Below are 20,886 nucleotides of genomic sequence, written 5' to 3' on the forward strand. Positions count from 1 at the left end.
AAAACCCACCGTGAATTTTGATCGTAACCACAACGACATCTGTGTAAAATACTAAAGACATGATGGACCACGCTTTAAGAAGCCTGAGCAGTTTCAGCTAAAGTAGTGTAATTCAACTAAGCGGACATACTATGAGTACAAATAAAAAGGAAGTCGTCCGGATCAGCACCAGAACTGGCTGACTGGGAAATGTAGACACATAATTACTCACAGTAACATCAAGTGTGCAGGTACTTTTTTATTTGATAGCCCCTGCCTTCTCGTTGACAGAACACAGTGGCCTGAGCTCACAGGCAACATCAATACAACTACAGGCGAATCCTTCCATCGTACTGACCGGTCCTTTCTGTCCTTGTTTGGCGGTGGAGAAAATGTGTTTTCTGTTGGAACATTGAGGAAGAGGCACCCATCTAAAAAAAGCCACGGTACTGGATTTGTTGTACCAAAGAAATGGCACATGTGCTGCATCATTACTGCAGCCTAATGTCTTCATGCTGTAAAAAACTAACTAAATGGCAACATTATTTTACAAAACTCTACTAATTAGTGACTGAGAAGAAAACAAAGTCTGTGTTTTCCAAACAGTTCATCTCAGAGGCAGGACACCCGTTACGTTGTTCCCTTTCCTGCACACACTCGCAGGTGTTACAGAAATCAGATCCTACCTGTGCTCGCAGTGGGAACGTACGGTTACGAAGAGCACCTGTGAGAGGGAGCTAGCCAGGTGACTAGTACTGAGCATCGGGATCAAAATGCTTGCAGAGGGAATGCTCCGGAGGCAGAGCCCAGCAGGACGGGAACCAGTCGCAGTAGATCTCTGAGAGGGATCCTCAACTGGCTGCTACGAGACAACACATCTCCCAGAGAGCTGCAGCCTGCAGAGAGAGGAGAGAGGAGAGAGGAGGGAGCATCAGAAGAGTCCTGCGTGAGGATGTTGGGATGGGGATTGGCTTAAGGAGACACCAGACAGCTATGTGGGGTCATAAACATTTAGTTATTATTGATGTTGAAATTTTTGTATGCTCTCTTTGCCAAGTTATATCCTCCAGCACACATTTAATTCAATCTTGTAACTTGATAAAAGTAAGTTCATTCATTTGTCAAAGTACTTCTAATTTATAAATACTCTGTTAGTCTGAGATGGAGCTAGTTTGAACTATTTGTATATCAAGTATACTGTCGGTAGTGAAGTGACAACCACAAGTTAAAACTTAGGGGAATCATTAGATCATTAATGCCAGAAGAAAGTTGACAAAGGTTTAGAACAAAGCACTTTGCCTAATCTTTGCTTTATTTCATATTTAACAGTTGATAATGACACAATCTGAGAAGTGTAAACAGCAAATGCTCGTTTGTTACTGTATAAAGTAACTTGTATAAGTGTATAAAGTAGGGCTGTCAAGTTAACGCGTTAATAACGCCACTAATTATTTTAACGTGCGATTAACGCATGTGTATTTGTCCTTGGCCCGCCCCGTAGTTTCAGAGACCAAAGGCTTGACGTTGTTGTTGTTGTTGTTGTTGTTAGTTGGATGGTGGGAGATTCTAGCGAGAGATATGGATACAAAAAAAGGTGTTTTAAACAGCAAGCCACGCCCACAGCTGATGCTGACAGCCCCGCTCCTGCTGCTCGCTTGCGGCAGACCACGCTTTGCCGGGGAGACGCCTGGACAACAACAGCGATAGCTAAATGGGTGACTACAGCTTAACATTGTGGAGGACGAGGGGCTGCGTGAGATCATTCGGATCGCATCCAACGTGTCGACTGCACATCACAGGGCGTTATTTTGACCCACAGTGGGAACTTCAGTCTCATGCTTTGACTGTTATGAAGACAGAGGAGCGGCATTTCGCCGACAACTGTAAACAGGCTTGTCTGTTTGAGCAACTGGCTCAGTGCAGAGAAGTAGACTGGGTTGGGAGAGAGTGTAAGATAGAGAGAGAGAGGTTCCAGGTTGTTGTGTTGAGAATATTCAGGAGAATATTTGTCATTGTTCCAACGATAATAAACAAACATTTGCATAAAGCATATTTGTCCACTCATATGTTGATAAGAGTATTAAAAACTTGAAAAATATTCCTCTAAGGTACATTTAGAACAGATAAAAAATGTGCGATTAATCGCGATTAACTATGGACATCATGCGATTGATCGCGATGAAATATTTTAATCGACTGACAGCCCTAGTATAAAGTATAAAGCAGCATAAAGTAGATATACTTATGTAAAGTACAAGTACCATCAAATCTTAACAACACTGTGGAACTCTCTCCCTATAGTCCTCCGCTCTGCAGTCTCTGTAGAAGCTTTTAAAAAACTACTGACGACCCATCTTTTTACATTGGCTTTTTTGTCTACTTGAACTGTGTGTGATGTGTTCTGTTCTTATGTCTGTTCCTTTCAGGACTCCACGTGGTCTGTGTTTTGTTTTTATGTTGACCTTACATTTCTGCCTCATGTGGTTATTGTATTCATATTTCTGTGGTCTTCATTTTTACTTTTGTTCTTACTTGTGAAGCACTTTGTGAATTCCATTTCTGTTAAAGGTGCTATAATAAATAAACGTATAATTATTATTAAATGAAATACCTTTAGTTACTTTCACCACTGAGTAAGCTAACGGCAGCAGGAGTTGAAGAGAGCTTTTATTCCTGCTGCTGTGTGAACCGGACGTGTTAACATGCAAATACACTCAGGTGAGGTTCAGTGAGAGGAGCGAGTGTGTCTTACTCTCCAGCTGAGTGTGTGTGTTCCTGAGGCAGGGGATGGAGCGGTACACCAGGAAGCAGGCCAGCGCCATGGACTGTCCGTTCTGAGGGAGGGCCTCGCCCCTCATGTAGGACCTCAACACTGAGCTGTTCTCTAGGAAACACAAACAAGGCACACAATGTTTTATCAGGTGTACCTACAGGTGGGATTTAAATAAATGAATGTCTTTTTTAATCAGGATACAAATAAAAGACACATTTAAAAGCAGGTTTATGATTGACAAAAAAAAGGGTGTGAGATGTAAAAACATTTGATCAAACACGTTTGCTCACATCACTGTTGGCCAGTAAATACAATCTGCGCACAGGGGGAAACTAGATTTATAATGCCTCATCTGAATTCATTTGGATTTTAAATAGAAACCAAAATAAAGACAGTAAATAATAAACTATTTTTTAAACACAAACTGGAACACTTAGATAAAACCATATAAACTAAAACTCCTCGAAACTGCATCCCTTAGGATAGTTCTCTGTCTGTAAAACACTTCCAGTATTTTATCGAAAAAGAAGGACCTCTGAGAAAGACAAATGGAACCAAGTAGAAACAAAAAATCCTACAAAACAGGTTTGTATCAGAAAACCTATTTCATCATGTGTGACTTCCAGTCAAAAGCAACATTCCTGAAAGTTGATGTCAAGCTAGTTGCTAGTTTGTTTTTCCTTTGAAATGTCTGCCAAAGTCTTCATGAGAAATGAAAGTAAAGGCATGTTTGAACTGTTACCATGACAGCAGTCACCTGTTTCCCATGCCTCTCAGTGTGCATTTATTATTGTAAGTGTGTGGGTGTCTGTGTGTGTTTGTGTGTGTGTGTGCACGCAAGTAAGGTATGGAATGTGTGTTTGTTGGAGTGATACACAGGCTGTCAGTAATTATCGTGCTACACCCTTTACAGGAAATCCAGCTGAAACACATAGTCAACGATTCGTTTTCTCCACTCCCAAAATGTGAATTCCTTAAGTTAATGTTAAGAAATGACTCCTCTCGCTCGTCTGATCAACATTTATATGAGATGTGAACTGTTTGAGGAAGGCTTTCTCACTTTCAGCTGACGCAGGTTTCCTGTAGAGGGACTTTAACTCCCTGACCTGCCTGACATTTAAAGTCATGCTTTTCTGGTTATTACCCGTCCCCTTGTGTGTTATGTAGCTTTTTCGGCATGTAAACGGTCTGCAGAGTCACAAATCCTCAAAGTACACCCTGTAGCGAATAAAACTGTCTATGCTGCCCCAGAACGCCTCGTTGGAGATATCTCTTTTTCCATTGTTTACTTCTTGGGTATAGTGACGTATTTCGGGTATAGTGACGTTACGTCCGCGGAGCCGTGACGTTTCGACCAATCCGCGGACTTCCTCACACACACACACACTCACACACTCGGTGGGACGTTGCGAGGCTCGCTGCTGCGAGGAGCGGGACACTGTGAGCCGGCTCACTGATGTGTCGGCGAGACACCGCGGAACTCAGCCTGGGCACACACACAAACTCCCAGCCAGGCTGCGGGTGTGTGTGTGTGTTTCGTTTTGCTGTGTCTCGCAGGGAGGGGGGGGCAGGAGCTCCAACAAGCCGTTTAGGACAGAGAGTGAATACACATACAGAGATGCTGTATGAGAAACTAATGTGAGTTTGGAAAATTGCACAATATAAATCTATTCTAGTAGACCTCAACAATGGAATTATGATCAGTAGAAATGGCCATGACATGGGACCTTTAAGAATAAGGAGTATATTACCCCTTTAAGGCGAGACACCCCAGGTGAATAGGGTAATTTTTTTAACTTAAAGTGTTGAGATCTTCATATGAAGTGAATACTTAAAACGAAAGTAAATTGAGATCATGGTATGAAGTGAATACTTAAAAACGAAAGTTAATTATAAATCATATATCAATCATATTCTTGTATAAACCCATAATGAGAATGCTTCTTGACGGTTTTTGAATATGTATCTATGCTTACAATTTTTTCTGTTGCTATTTTGATAACTTTGCGTTTTGAAAAGAGGGTGTTGTGAGTTTTCATAGTATGTTTAATACTTAAAAACGAAAGTTAGTTATAATCAAATATAATCAATTATATTCTTGTATAACCCACAATGAAAATGCTTCATATTTTAGGTTTTCTATAGTTACAGTATAAACAAAACAAAGTGGTGTTTAGGTTGAGTTTTCTTCCTCTCCTCTGGCAGCAGTCCACAGGGAAGGGGGGGGGGCTTCACACTAAGGGGAGAAACATTAAGAGGCCAAAGAGAGTTCATGTCCTTTTTACCTCATATGAAAGGGTGTCTTATCCCATAACAGCTGTGGAACATGTTGAGGCATGTTCAGCCTTGTACATTATAGGACATGCGCAGTTCTTCACAAATTACGTGAAGAGGAGTTTGTTTTTTTGGGTTTAGGATCCAGTTTTTTTTAGCATAAAGAGACTGGTTTTTTGAGAGAGCGCGAGAGAGGGGGGGTGACCCCTGGTAGACTCTCTCCCGGTAGGCTGTGTGCTTCAGAGCTGGGTTAATAGCTCTCGGTAAGGTCCTTCTAGATGGGGTAAATATCTCTCGAATTTATTGGTTGTTGGCTGAGTGGAATGATTTGATGAGAGATGTGTGTATGAACCTTTATAAATACCGCGACCTGTGGGGAAATCTGGTCCCCCGAATTTTGCTGAGAGGTATGGGTTTTTGAGTGTTAATCCGCCGTCTGTGTCGGAAAAAACGGTATGAAACTGATGTGAATAAATGGGTGAATGGAAAGTTGAATGCGCTTTTTATTGTCACCGGTCTTTTTATGAGGAAATACCTCTAAATTCTATCGGGAGAATTTTAAAATGTCACAACTGAAATGGGCAGTTGAAATTAAAACATTTTGGTAATAAATGTAAGACTGTGAATTAAAGTTTCATTTGAACATGATCACAGCACGGTTTTTTTGTTAGTATGATTATAATGTTGTGAGAGAGAAGGTAAAAACCCTGTATTAGTTTGGACCTATTTTTCTTCAAATAAACTGAATCCCACCAGTTGGATTGGGATCCTTTAAAAGACACCTGTGCCCTCCTCTCCTGCGTCAAAGGTAAGACTGCACCCTGCCACACACACTTAGGTAGGAGCACACTCCATTTACTGATATCAAAATCCTTCGGGATCGCTTAAACAGATTAAAAAAGAGTTGTCTGAATTGAAACAGCAGTTAATTGAACCTGGTTCTTCGGGGGGGTTAGGAAGAGGTGAGATCTTGCTGACGTTGGTGGATCTGAGCCAAGCAGCAAACTTACATAGACTCAATAATCTTCGGAAAGGTCAATTAGTAGGTCAGAGTAATTTACCGGAATAAATTATCAGGACCTCTCAAAACTCTAAACAAAAGGTATCAGCTAGACATTTCTCCAGTTAATTACTTACAATAAGGAAATTGTCTTTTGTATTACAAGTTTTCTGAAATAGCATGTTTAAATATGCAAATTATCCATTATCTCATTAAATATGCACATATTTTAACACATTTCAGGAATCGAAATCTGAACTTTGGATATAGCCAGATTCAAAATTCTTGTTTGATTTTGTAGTCATATTAGTATCTAAGGCTTTTACAGAAGGGATATTGGATATCTCTTTTTATCATTCCATAAATCAGAAAATACTGTCAACAGCCCTAAAATATCCATTTTCGCCATGTTTTTAGGTATACAATGTTGTATAATTCAGGCTATGAATTATATATGAACAAACCCTTCTGTAAAAGCCTTCATAATATTGATAGGAATATAACTGGAAGGTTTGGTGTATGTACGTGCTACTGAAGTTGACATTTCGAACTCAGAGTAGGAGAAAAAACTCATTTTGAGAAAACGACCTTTAAAGATTGCAGTGAGGCGCTCGCTAAACCCTCCTGTTCTTTGGATGACAGCTTGCGCATCGACGCACTCCGTGAAGGTATTTCATGTTCAGGGTCATTTTTTTTTATATAACCTTGCTTCGTGCAAGTGACAATTGTTGTCGTCTTCTCTGTGAACGTTTTTTTCGCTGTTCTTTTGGCATTTTGAGATTTCAATTTCTAGCTGAAAGCTAACCAGGAAGTGTTTTAGCACATCACGTGACGCATCTGAACGAATCACGTTGTCAGAAATTGACACCAGCCAATGAGATTTCGTTTCTTGGTTTAAGACCCCTTTGTGCTTTCACGATTGGTTGCTGATACAAAGGAAATGACCATATTTGGATCCGATGAGATTGTGCAGGAGAGACACAGCTTTCCAGCGATACCTCTGTTGACATGGTGCACACAGCGGTCGCGGTACTTTATGTTACGTTAGAATGATAACTTTTGGTGAATTTAGGAGAAATCTACAGACGCAAATAGACAAACTATAGTAAAATAAACACTTAAATGTGTATTTTGTACGTTTTCCTTCCAAAAGCCTGAAAGACAACATGTTATGGAATCAAAATAGCACAAAATCTCAAAATTGACCAGTACTTGAAAAACGATGTTTTTGCCTGCCGTGTCTCGCCTTAAAAGCTTTAATGGGTTTTAAAGAGGCAATATTATAGTCATTTTCAGTACATATTTGGTATTTTGTGCCCCTTCTGTGAATTTTTTTTATATGCCTTCCTATGCACACACACACACAGTCCTCCTCACCTTTGAGCCAGCTGTCCAGTGCCACATCCACCATGTTCTTCATGACGGGCAGGAACTCGGAGGTGAGCAGCGCGTCGTGGCGGTTGTTGGGCCCCCGCTGCACCCGGCTGTCCCACAGCTCCACCACCAGACGCATCTGCCACAGGGGGAAGGTCTGGAGCAGATCCCTCCGACGCAGAGCCCCCACCGCCTGGGAGACAGCAGCGAGCACAGGGTAACGTACCGGCACATGGGAAGAAGGGAAATGGTTTTGGACAGTTTAGCATTTAAAGTGAGTCATGTTGAGATAGAGGGGATGATATGTGTTAAAGCAGTGGTTCTCAAATGGGGGTACGCGGACCCCTAGGGGTACGTTGGAGTACGTGAGATTTATTTTATGTTAATGAAAAAAAGAAGCAGTGAGCAGTGTGGGTTTTATATTAATAGACTAGAGTTACACATATTTCAAAACACGAAGTGTAATAACTGAAGTTTGCCTCCCTGTCAGAATGACAAAGATCCTCAGTGAAGCTCAAGCCCATGTTTCTCACTACATTGTAAGTACAATTTATTAAAAAGATCAGTTCAATGCAACTAATGTCGTCTTAGTGTTATTGCATGATGTTAAAATTGGTTTGCCATGAATTTAGTGATGGATTGTAAACATTTGAAATGTAGCATTTAAGTGTTTCTCAGTTACAAGGTTGTTGTTTTAATAAATCAGACACTGATGGTGCAAGGCTGTACTGTACCTCTTTATATAGGCTTTTTTCCCCTAACAAATAGTTTTTGCACTGATCAGGGGGTACATGGCTGAATATTCTTTTCAAAGGGGGTACATTATTGAAAAAAGTTTGAGAATCACTGTGTTAAATGACTGCAGGCCCCGGATTCAGCCCCACCTCATGGACTTAGTCTTACCCACTGAGCCATGAGCCGAACGCAGAATAGATTTTTATCACAAGATATTTCACACGAGCGAGCCTAAAGGTTGACAACATCCTTAATTAGAGGAACTGAGGCCCCGAAAAGTGGAGATACCTGAGGTAGAAATCATATGTTTTCATATGTCTAGTTTTTTTATTTGGATGGGTTTATAAAAAGAAAACTTTACTGCAAAATAATTTTTTGGGTTGATGTTAAAGGTGGGGTAGGTAATTCACTTCAGAAACACTTGTTGTTATATTCCATGGAATGCTCTTAACATCCCGATAGCAATGAATATATTAAATGCTTTGACAATAAATACATTAAAAAAAATGTCATCTGAGGAAGCCGTAGCGCTGTAAAAAGCACGACCAATCATCTGAGCCGGCCCGGCTAAAGTAACTGGATGGCCTACCTGCCTGTCAGCCCTCCATCTCGTGCACAAACTTATCTCGTGCCCTCATTGGTCATGTGCGCGTTCGTGTGTGTTGGAGGAGGGGCTCTGTAAGGAAGTCTGAAGGAAGTGGCCGATTTATTTCGGCTGCGTACTTTCAAATTCTAGCGCACTCAAGCTGGTTTCTCCATTCTTACCTACCCTACCTTTAAGATCCTTCCCATGATTAAAAATGTAGGCTTCTCTAAAGTGGACTGTATGACTCATCACATGTATCTCAACCTGATCAGAATTGTTTTTCAGTTGTGTAGGTCTACAAAAAAATAAATGTACAAACATTTCCTCAGAAGCATAACTCCAGCGTTAGTAATGTTACGGCTGCATTTTTCTCATGTGCGGCTTTCACACCAGCGCTTTTCCCTTTCTAGCTCCGAGCGGGAGCTTTTCTGGTTCAGCTCCGGTTTCCCTTTTCTGCTCCCGCTCTGTTCACACCGCCCAGAGCTGCCGCTGCTGCGTCATGACGTCACCGTTTACGTGCCTGCTTCATAAAATCCAAACCGCGCGGAAATCCCTCACATCGACAACAACAACAATGGACGATTGTATTGAAGCGCTGTTCGCTTTGGTTATCCTCTTACGAAACGAAATGGAAGGCATCGGACGACTTTACAAGGGACGACTTTACTTGGAACTTTACAAACATCACATGTGAAATGCAAGACTTCTTTGTGGTCTTCAGCATCTACTTCAACCCGCCTCGACGTAAGAGAGACGTAAGCGACGCCGCCTCTTAGCGCCGAAGCTCTTGCCTCTAGACCGACAATTTTTTGGAGCTGGAAGTGAACCGGATTCCGGAGCTAAGAAGCGGCGCCTCTGCGGTGTGAACAGGAAAAAACGGTACTTTTCAGGCTCCAGCTCCGAGCCGGAGCTGAAAACGCGTTGGTGTGAAAGGGGCATTAGTGAAAGTTTTGTATAAGTTCTGGTCTAGAGATAGGCAACAATGAAACACAATTGCAACCAGCAAACAGCTTTTCATGCTTGACAATTCACAAAATTCTACCTTCAACTTTAAATGTTATCTTTAATCCCTAAATTGCAAGTGTTTTACATTTTGTTCTATCATTCTCTAAAGCATAAATGATTTTCAAATGATTTCAGTTAATTTCACTGCGGTTTGTAAATCAATTTTTGAAGACCGACAACCAAAAAACGTGAACTCCCCCTTTAACTACCAATTGTTCGTCAAGTTATTGTTGCTTGGTAAAGTTATGTACTAAAAATGGCGAGATTGTTTAAAGTAAAGTTTACATATTTGTGTGTGTGTGTGTGTTACCTGCTCAATAGCAATATAGGTGGGCAGCATCTCTGGACATTCCTGCGTCACACATTCGTACAGCATCGCCGAGAACAACACGAGAGTATCATCTCTCTGCAAACATGACACACACAGGTTAGGTGACGGTTCAAAACGTATAAAAGTAAAAAAAAAAAAACAGTTCCTAGAATCTCATATGCCAAACTCATTTATATTTGATTTGAGCCTATAGTTCAGTTATTTTAGGGACATTGTAGCTTGGTGTGTAAAAGTTTGAATGATAGTTTATGTTGGAAACAGTTTGCACCTCTCCATTTGAGCACATATGCTGTTAATCAAATAAATAACCTCATAAGGAATTTGCGAAAAAGCAGCCAAAATATAACTTTTTCCTCATTTGGGAGTAAGAGTTCAAATTTCAGGAAATGTTTGACATTTAAGTTCAACAACTACTGACGTACCAGAAAGTGCATTTCATCAAGTTCTTTTTTCTAAACAGGCTTCCTATATACAAAATTAATGACTTCAAATGACCTTAAAGGTTTTCTGAATGAAACTGAAGGACTGAAAATTGCCATGTCATTCAATTCAATTACCGAATGTTAGGCTACAGAATGAGTCATTTTATTCCATTTCAATCTTCAATCTGAAACCAGTGAACTATGTGCAATCCAACTAATTAACCTTAAGCCACCTCTTAACTCGGAAAATAAGAGTCAAGTGATTAATAAGCAAAGTGAGCATTTGTTCATGACAATCTATACAATCTATTTAAATTCTTTAGGTACTCAGTGAATCACATGTGCTATATATAGTCATTTGTGTTTAAGGCTGAAACATCTGCCATCTTGCAGCAGAAAAACCTTTGGTGCCTGCTCTGTGTTCTACATTTAAGTTTCCAAGCCTTTTAAGGCAGCTGCATATCAGAGATTAATATTTTGTTTTGGGCCATTTAAGTCATGTTTAAATGTCTTTGTCTGGATATTTTCAAGATCTCCATCAACACCACACAGACACAGGTGAAACTAATTAGCTAATCCAGAGACAACTGTAATCTCTTCGTTCATTACCTTTTACAAAACAATATGGAAAATCAAATAGCAGATGGCATGCAATCAAGGAGCAACAGTGGCCTCAGCTACATCTAAGGCGCTTTCACACCGGAGTACTTTTCCCGTTTAGTTCCGATAGTTCCTGGGAAAAAGAGAACTTAGTTCATGAGAACTTTTACCCCCTTTTTAGGGCCTGCTAGAGAGGTGGTAAAAAGTTTGCTGGCATTAGCATTAGCCCCACGCACCAACGCAGAGAGACTAACTTATGGCAACACAAAAAAAAACATGGGAGCAGTGGAGTGATGAGGAGTTGTCGGCGTTCTGGTGATTTACTCGGAAGGCTTCAGTAGAAGCAGCTGGGAGTCCCAGCAGCTTCTACTGAAGCCTTCCCCAACTCCGGGGACTTCCGGCCGGGGATTCCGGGCGGCAGTATACGCCGTGAAGTTGTTTGTGGCCTGCCAGTAAACCCAAAGCAGAAGAAGAAGAAGTGACGTCAGCGGCTTCATTTGCCTAATCTTCCCTCAGGGAACTTATTCCGGTGTGAACACGATCGGCTCTTAGTTCCATGGGGGTACTAAGTGCTGGGAACTAAGTGCGGCAAAGTATTTGGTATGAAAGCGGCTATTTGTGTGTACAACTCACTTGTTTTATTTCTTCAGATGTTTTACAGAAGAACTCTGCAAATGAGACCAAGGCCGGCTCTGAGGTGAACGTAGAGATGGCTTCAGGCTGCAGAAACACACATAAGAACATTTCACAATTATTTTAATGAGACAGCACATGAATAATGTATAGAGAAGCAAGGAAGGTTACAAAAGAGGATGGTGTAAGGAAGAAAAGGGTGCCAGAAAAGTTGGTCAAGACACTGAAGAATGAATGCATAAAAACAAAAAGAGAAAGGGGAGAAGGACACAGACAGGAATAAAACAGTAATGTTTTGTTGGTATCCCTGCGGACCTGCAGGTGTATTGACAGCTCACACTGAGGCCATCAGGAAACCAGTAATAGTCTGTCAAACACACAGCGGCCTGCGTTACTTGTAGTGACAACCTGCCAACACCGGACACATCCAGCCACTGGAGAGGGGGTCAGTTCAGTTCAACTCACGTCTATTTATAGCTGGTTATTAGTGCAGATTTAGGTTTTTAAATGTCTCTCAAACCCGGGTATATGAAATGCAAAACTAAGGGCATTTCAGACCTGTAGTTTGTTTGACAGCAACGACATGTGAAAAACCAATTAACATTGTTCGTGATAAACTGTTCGATGTAATCTATTCTGAAAATGTATCAGAACATTGTGACGGCCCCATACCCGTACACTACACACATTACTGATTAACTGACTTCCTAATTAACTTTGTTTCTTTAAAGGTCACCTATTTTTAGGCAATAGCATAGGTCTCAGATATATACAAATATATAAAAAACATGTCTATGAGGTGTTTTGCACAAAATACCAAACAGATCACCCATTCTAGCCATGCCTCATATCCCTCTATTTCACTTCCTGTTTCTAAAGCGCTGATTTTGGGTATAAAGCTTTAAAAAAATAAAAAAGGAGGGGGCCGAGCTCATGCGGGACCCGGCAGCTACTGTCTAAACTAAATACTGCCGTGATGAAACGCCATATCATGGATTATCAAGGAGTATTTCTGAAACAGTCTGGAGCTCAAAGGCTTTCTCTCTTGCCGGTTATACCACAAGGTGAGTTCCTTTTTATTTCCTGCTTCTTCACACACATGCTCTCCAGTACAGGTTAGCTCTGAGTGTTAGCGATGCTAATGTGAACACAGACCATATTACGTCCAAAACAGTCGGCCATTGTTTCTGATAGCAACGTTTCTGATAGGGCCGTGGGTCCACATTTCCGATATTACGTCATATCGGACGCAAATCTGGATCAGCTCCGTTGTAGCCCCGTTTTTAGAGATTTGGGTACGGAGGAAAAGAGAGAGGGTTTTATTTCCTGACACACCGGGGACACATATTTATGTATAAAAGACATCAAAAAGTGCATTTGCACCTTTAAGTAAATGTACTTTAATTGGAAATGAATCATGTGTGGTCTCCTTCTTTTGTCTGTCCTTGAGCCACGGCGTGACAACATCTACAGCTGGACGTATTAAATATAAAGCCCCTACTAAGACACAATAATAGACACACAGAGGAAAATACAATATGTATCCCAGTTATATCCTCATAGCACTACATGTGATATCCATGTGTGCACCTTGAACGCTCTGACTCCAGAGTTGCGGCGGTTGACGGTTGAAGCCAGCAGGCTCTTCCAGCCCTGAGGGTCGTCCTTGTAGGGCAGCTGTCCAGCCCGCAGCTTCACGTACAACACGCCATCTCTGCACAGGATGGACCTGAGGGAGAGGTAAGTATTCAGAGACAGGTTGACCTTTACATCTGACGACTCATTGGTCAATACATGAGATCAGAGCTTCCCCTGGGATTCTGCTAATCAATCTGTGGCACAAAAAGACAAAGAAGGTTGTTACGGTCTCCGCCTTCTATCTGCTCAGTAATCTGTCTGTGAGTGTTTTCAGCTGTGTGTGTGAGATGTGCGGTAGCCCTGACGTCATTGGCTGCCCATCCTCTGGTCCGCCCCTGAAGATTGTGATTGGAGCACGCCGGGCCCGACGCACTCCAATCGCAGCACACAGCCGGCGCACACCTGCTGGAGATGACTACAAAGCCTGGGGGCAATTATCACTCTCACGCCACTAGCCGCTTGATATTCTTGTGATGGTTTAGTGACTTCTGTGTGAAAGCTATATTGTTTAACAGCGTGTTAACTTAGAGCTTCTGTGTTTAGGTAGATATTGCAGTGTAATTGTGTAAATAGGATCCAGGGTAGCTTAGCGGTTAGCACCTGTCGATTAGTAGCAGCTGTGTTTTCTACAGCCTTTTCAGTTACGGGTACCACGTTAAAAGTGAGGTTTTTGTTTCCCTTTTGTGTACTGTGAATAATACTGTGAATAATCTGTAAGACTCCCTTTTGGAGTACTCTTTCTGTTGGTTGTTGTCAACCGGTATTTTGGCCCTTTGTTTGTGCCAGGCTGTATGCCTTTATTATTTTGTTACCACTATTATATATATATATAAATAAATACCTATAATTATACCAATTCTACACTGGTGTATGTTGTTTCTCTCTACTCCTAGAGAGGGGCGTAACTTACATGGGGGCTCGTCCGGGATATTTAACATAATTCCTGGGGTTATAGGTGGTTTTTTATAGCTGGAAACAATTTGGTAAGGTTTGTAAGCAGTTCATCTGAGTATGGCACTTTTCGATTTTGAGTCTTTCTTAGTCTGTCCGTCCTATGAGCAGCTGGACCGGTGTCGTAAGGACGATTTGAATGAGATAGCGCAGCATTTCAGTCTTGCGGTGAGTAAGTAATTGTTAAAAAAAGAGTTGGTTTAATTTATCAGATACTCATCCTAGTTTTGGTGTTAGCTCTACAACATGTTGAGATCTGTGTAGGACTCAGCCTTTGGCCAATCATAGTCGTGTTCCTTTGTTACGATCCCTACGTAGTCTGCCCTAGCGTGCACAAGCACGATCAGTGTCTCATGCGATGGGCTCTGATCGTGCGGGACTACCACATAAGACATCCGTCTTAAACAGGGCTCAGAGAATGTGTTGGCCGATGTATTGTCCAGGTTGAGTTTGTGATGTTAGTGTGTGTTATTAGGTAGGTTTGTTAGTGTGTTTGATTCACAAAACTATAAGTTTGTGTCTTAAGGGGGGGGGGGGGTGTTACGGTCTCCGCCTTATATCTGCTCAGTAATCTGTCTGTGAGTGTTTTCAGCTGTGTGTGTGAGATGTGCGGTAGCCCTGACGTCATTGGCTGCCCATCCTCTGGTCCATCCCTGAAGATTGTGATTGGAGCACGCCGGGCCCGACGCACTCCAATCGCAGCGCACAGCCGGCGCACACCTGCTGGAGATGACTACAAAGCCTGGGGGCAATTATCACTCTGGAGGCTCTGTGATGTGGGACAGACGCCTCTAGCCTCTTGATATTCTTGTGATGGTTTAGTGACTTCTGTGTGAAAGCTATATTGTTTAACAGCGTGTTAACTTAGAGCTTCTGTGTTTAGGTAGATATTGCAGTGTAATTGTGTAAATAGGATCCAGGGTAGCTTAGCGGTTAGCACCTGTCGATTAGTAGCAGCTGTGTTTTCTACAGCCTTTTCAGTTACGGGTACCACGTTAAAAGTGAGGTTTTTGTTTCCCTTTTGTGTACTGTGAATAATACTGTGAATAATCTGTAAGACTCTCTTTTGGTTGTTGTCAACCGGTATTTTGGCCCTTTGTTTGTGCCAGGCTGTATGCCTTTATTATTTTGTTACCACTATTATATATATAAATAAATACCTATAATTATACCAATTCTACACTGGTGTATGTTGTTTCTCTCTACTCCTAGACATTTTCACACACTGTCTATTTAGTGGTTTTTATTTGACTGATTAGATGCAAGCACTGTTGAATCCCTCTATACTTACTTTAGATGCTGTGTTTCCTTGCTGAGGTCTACGGACAGTTCCCAGTATCTCGGCCCCTTTACCTTTACCTGCAATAAAGAAATGAACACACACATCAGAAAATAAAATAATTAATAAATGGGGGTATGCCTTGTTTAAACCATTTGAGTGATTAAGTGATTGATGCCGTTTATATTCTTTTCGCGTTTATCAATATCCTTCATTCATATCACATAGCTAGTCCTCAGTAGAGAGGGAGCTACACTGAACAGTGTCGTTTCTACTAGACTCTGTTGTTCTCAGGATTTACCGTTTTGAGGAGGTGCAGCTCAGGAAGCATGGTGGGAGCCATCAGTTCTACAGTTGTCTCGTCGTACCACTTTGTCTCCTAAAACAATAGAAAATGGCGTCATTGCATCAAAGCTGGACTGATACCCAGTGTGGCTTCATGTGGCATTGCCTTACTCTATATAGCCATGCTGTGAGTATTGCTTTTGTACTTTATCAATGAAAGAGTAAAAGAGACCATTTGGTTTAAGAAGCAGTAAAACAAAATAGCTGGATGCCAAAAACAGACTCGAGATAAACAGAACTTCATTGATGTAAAGATGTTTTCATTCAATTTAATTCAGATTGAGTCGAACTGTCTTTAATGTCCATTCAGTAGATAAAAACACACCTCCATAGCTTAAGATGTATCATTTATTTGCATTTCGCTCACACAAGCAGTGACGTAAGCACTGATGATGTTCACAGTGTCACACTAAGCTTTCAGATATGAATTAAATTGAGGTGAGGCATGCTCTCAGAGGTGGTCCTGACTTCCTCAGTTTGAGTCTATCCTGGGATGACTTTTGCATATTTATCTCCCCCTCATTTCCTGTCATAAACCTGGAGGTGCTGCTAATTCACTTTCCTCTAAAATATGTTTCCACATGATCGTGGATTTATATTGGCAAACTTACAGTCACAGGCCTCCAATAAAACTCCACCTACAATCCAGTTAGACTATTTTCGGCGTTTCCCATTTTCTCTAAAGGTCAGACATTTTACTTTAAGCACAGCCACGTGGATGATTGTTTACTCAAACATTAAAGAAGTATTGTGAAAAACATAAAAGATATTCAGTATGGCTTAAAATCAAAATACTTCACAACTACAAAACTTCAAGCAGCAGAACCTCACAGTGCTTCTAAAACAAAACAGATTTCTCAAATAGCCTCATCTAAAAAAAGCAGCATGAAAACCTCACTGAGGGAAATGTAGAAATGACTGTTCCTGTAATTCAGGAGCTATTTACTGCATCTGTCGAGACACAGCTACGGTATTGCAGCAATTGCTGTTGAAAGTACATGTTTTAAAAGCTGATGCACTTCACATAGACTGGAGGATAATAATAGCAGGGTAAAAATATCGAACACATGGAAAAACATCTAGTTCTTATTTAACCGTCTCATTTTCTGGTCGAACATTATAACGGGTTGTTGTTTTTATGAAAGAGTCTCCAAATGTGGAAAGAGTGGTGACAGAGCGCACGTGATCTGAATGAATGGACACACTGTGCCACTTTGGAGACGCAAAACCGGAAGTCTGAACCACATTGGCTCCAACTGGCACAAAGAGGCACCATGACTCCTCGTTCGTTTCACTGGAGGGCTTTTGGATTTTAAAAGATGCCGTTTTTCAGAGCAATCCCAAACAGTTTTAAAGACTTTTCCGGACCACTATCTTACTGCAAACTACTGTGCATGTTTCTGAAAACACATTGCTTGTTAAGAGAGTTCGTTACAGAGCTTCCTTAGATTGTAATCTGTTAACAAATGCATTTGATGTGCGCTGCTATCTAAACGGCGGCAAGTGAAATATATTCAAGTTAGGATCGTTTTAGTGTTAACACCTAACTCTGTAGTCATGTATTTATTTCGAACAATGTATTAACCATTTCATTTGTGTTGAATTATATATTTCTTATTTTATTTTCCTCTTTATTTGTAACTAATGATGTGGAGATGTTTTCCCCATGTCCAATTTGTGTGTATTTACGATCCCAAAGAAGACTGCTCAAAAGAAGCAATTGGGAATCACATTAAGAATGATAAATGTTAGCTGGTTAGCTACTCAAACACATCAATCTACTGCTTTACCTAACAAGTAAAGCATACATGTGGATGAGATGCCACAGTGTAGTTGTTATGCAGTGGTAGTTTACGTTTTCCGATAAAGAGTGAACTTAATTTAAGGTTACAGGTAAAGAGCTGATCTTTGCTTGAACAAAATATACCAATTACAACTCCAGTTTGAGGAAGCTGTCCAGCTGACAGCAGTAATGCTAGCAAACAGAAAAACAGAAAAGTATTTCAGGCGTGAAGTTTTTTTTTCTCTCACCTACATTACAGTTTGTGTAAGCATATAAGCAGTATGTGTGGTTGCATGTCAAAAAGCTCGTCAAGAGGAAATGCAGATATTGACAACATGTGTGACAGAGATAGAGAGCAATAGAGAGAGGAAGGAAGTGGATGCCATCATACAGAGAAAAATATGTTACTTGAGTGTTTGCTCATGTTTCACTACACATATTAAACAAGGGAACAAAGGCTTCAGTCAGGCATGTTAGCTTGTAGATTTTGGATGTTGAAGGTACTGCGGAGGTGAAGCAATGCTAAAAAAGATTGCTCTATACTTAAGCACTGTAAGGACAAGAGGGAATGACCAGTTCTGAGAACATTACATACACATTTTCATTAAGAAACATGTTAAAAAATAATCATGGTGTGATTTTTGAATAGGTTTTGTACCAAACAAGGATTTTGTATTAAGTCTGTAGATTAACATTTGTAGGCCAGGACTTCTCTGCAGTACCACACTATTTTTTCCAGATAACCCTTCTCACATATTTTGTAAATTGCACTAGTCCATATTGCAATTATGATAACATTTAAATTAACTGTGCAGCCCTGTTTGTGTGTAGCTGTCAGTGTGACCTGATGAACGTAAAGTTCAAGGTTAGTTTATTTGTATAGAACATTTAAAGGCACAGAGGCAATTCAAAGTGCTTCACATAGGCATTTCAAACATAATAATTCAAAACAAAACAAACCCACAAACAAAAACATAATTCATAAAAGCGATTAAAATATTGGCTGCAGCTAAAAGTGCAATGATAAGGCACGGTTAAAGGATCTCAGGATAGGCTGCAACGTACCTTGTAGGTGACCTCTAAGAGGGCGTAGCAGGGCTTCAGAGAGTCCACATCCACGGGCACCAGCAGCCGCGGCTCTGCAGCCAGAACAGCCAGGTGCCGCAGGGCCTGCAGGTGGTAGCTGCAGCCAGACACACAACATCAACACTCTGCTAATGACTACAGTAGTAGTTTAGTAGCTTTCAATGAAAAAACAAAGAGAGACACAGTAACACATTCAGAGAATAACAGGCATGTCATTATCGTTTTATAATGATTGAAGCTTCTCTATTACAAAAACAACTGAAAAACCTGCCGAGTTTATAAATAATTGTATCATATATTTTAGTTTTTTAAAAAGGTTTTAGGAATATCCTTTTGGGGAAAAACTTGATCGACTGACAGCAAGTATTTTGTTAATATCTTAAATGTCTTTCACCCATCAATCATAAACAAAATGTTCCTTTATAAAGCAACTACATACACAATTTGACTGAGGTCTTTTTATTACAGTGTGTGTGTGTGTGTGTGTGTGTGTGTGTGTGTGTGTGTGTGTGTGTGTGTGTGTGTGTGTGTGTGTGTGTGTGTGTGTGTGTGTGTGTGTGTGTGTGTGTGTGTGTGTGTGTGTGTGTGTGTGTGTGTGTGTGTGTGTGTGTGTGTGTGTTCTCACCGGTTGTCGGTGCTGTGAGCAGGAAAGTGTGGGTACAGGGCGCACAGCAGAGCGGCGATGGCTGAATTGGAGGTGCTCAGGGTGTACCTAACAGACAGAATTAAACCCAAAAACTGAAAATACGCACCGGACTCAGGCATATATTACAAAATTACAGTGTTCATTATACAAATAAATGCAGGACTGTCTTTCACCCTCAACAACAAGTTTTAAAAGAGTCCATATAAATCCCCTTCTTTATGAACGCTCTGCTCTGTTAGTAAAACCAAGTGTGTGTTATAATCTAGTTCACGTCATCACATGCCACACCAGAGCCTCTTAAACATTATAATTGGCAGTACAGTGTGTACTTTGACTAATGGAGTCATTATAATAAAGTTGGATCAGACATTAAAGGGATTTTGTGCAAGGTTAATTGTGAGGGTACTTTCATTTTAAACGGTCAACTCAGGTAAAGCCTGCTGCTCTTAAAATAAATGGCTACTTGGGGAATCTTTAGCATGTTTAAGAGCTTTAATCACACTGAATATGACATACTATTTTTCCCCAGAAGAGAACTGTGTGTTATTTATGGTGAAAATAAACAGGCATGTTTTTCAGACTTGGGAATTCAAAACAGTTACAAACAAACAAACAAACTTCAACTGACAGTGTTGATGGTTAAAAAAGTAAAACAAATAGCAGATGCTGCTGCCATAACTGCACATTGGGGCGATATGGTATCCAGTAGCTGCCACATGCTGAGTTATAAGTGCCAGCTGTGGAATTATCTTCTCTATCTGTATCAAATTAACCTTTCATAATTTGATTCAAAGCGAAAAATGGTGTTCAGTGAAAAGATTTTAAAGCAAATCTTTTGGCAGTCACTTCATGAATACAAGAAATAAGCTAATATAGACCCACAGTACTCTGCAGCTAGTATCAGTCTGAATGCCATGTATGGAATGAAAAAAAAAGTAACTTTCAGTTCAGTTTCCATCTTAAAAAAGCCCAAATAAATGGAAAAAGGGAAGGGAAACTTACTGAGTAGACAGAAAGAGAGACGCAGTGAAGTAGGGGAGGAAGGGGGAGAAATAATTAAAAGCCACAAAAAAAGAACTAAACAGAAATAAAACGTAGGAAAAACAAAAGAATGAAAAAAAACTGTGATGTGGCCATAATGATGAAACGTGTGGAGGCAAATGTAAACAGGTATTTTCTATACAAACGGGTGAAAGACTGAATGACAGACATGGACAACAAAGCAGCGTCAACTTTAACCTCTGCAGACTCGCTCTAACACTCAAATAAATACACACAAAAGGTGCATGACATTCAAACCGAGTCCCTGCAGCTGCGTGGACTTTCAGATGATTGGTCGAAAACAATACATGATCCGAATGAAATGAAAAGGTTGATCTGATTACGGCTGTAGGTGGGTAAACATTTGCAACATGTAATGAGAGAGCAGGAGCCATTGTTTCTATG

At 40.7% G+C, this 20,886-nt stretch overlaps 1 protein-coding gene across 2 annotated transcripts in view; it reads right to left on the reverse strand.

Annotated features, from left to right (window-relative positions):
- Nucleotides 1-218: 218 nt before the first annotated feature.
- Nucleotides 219-20,886, reverse strand: part of anapc1 (anaphase promoting complex subunit 1) — an 88,663-nt gene continuing 67,995 nt past the window's right edge. For both annotated transcript variants that reach the window (XM_034237842.1, XM_034237841.1), the window contains 10 exons: nt 19,420-19,506; nt 18,774-18,891; nt 15,882-15,959; nt 15,593-15,660; nt 13,303-13,441; nt 11,713-11,799; nt 10,037-10,132; nt 7,404-7,593; nt 2,732-2,863; nt 219-875 (listed from right to left, as the gene is read on the reverse strand). In XM_034237842.1, coding sequence (XP_034093733.1) covers nt 748-875; nt 2,732-2,863; nt 7,404-7,593; nt 10,037-10,132; nt 11,713-11,799; nt 13,303-13,441; nt 15,593-15,660; nt 15,882-15,959; nt 18,774-18,891; nt 19,420-19,506 — 1,123 coding nt within the window. In that variant the 3' untranslated portion in view covers nt 219-747. The remainder of the gene's footprint in view (nt 876-2,731; nt 2,864-7,403; nt 7,594-10,036; nt 10,133-11,712; nt 11,800-13,302; nt 13,442-15,592; nt 15,661-15,881; nt 15,960-18,773; nt 18,892-19,419; nt 19,507-20,886) is intronic.

This window comes from Gymnodraco acuticeps, unplaced genomic scaffold, assembly GCF_902827175.1.
Source record: "Gymnodraco acuticeps unplaced genomic scaffold, fGymAcu1.1, whole genome shotgun sequence".
Lineage (NCBI taxonomy): Eukaryota > Metazoa > Chordata > Actinopteri > Perciformes > Bathydraconidae > Gymnodraco > Gymnodraco acuticeps.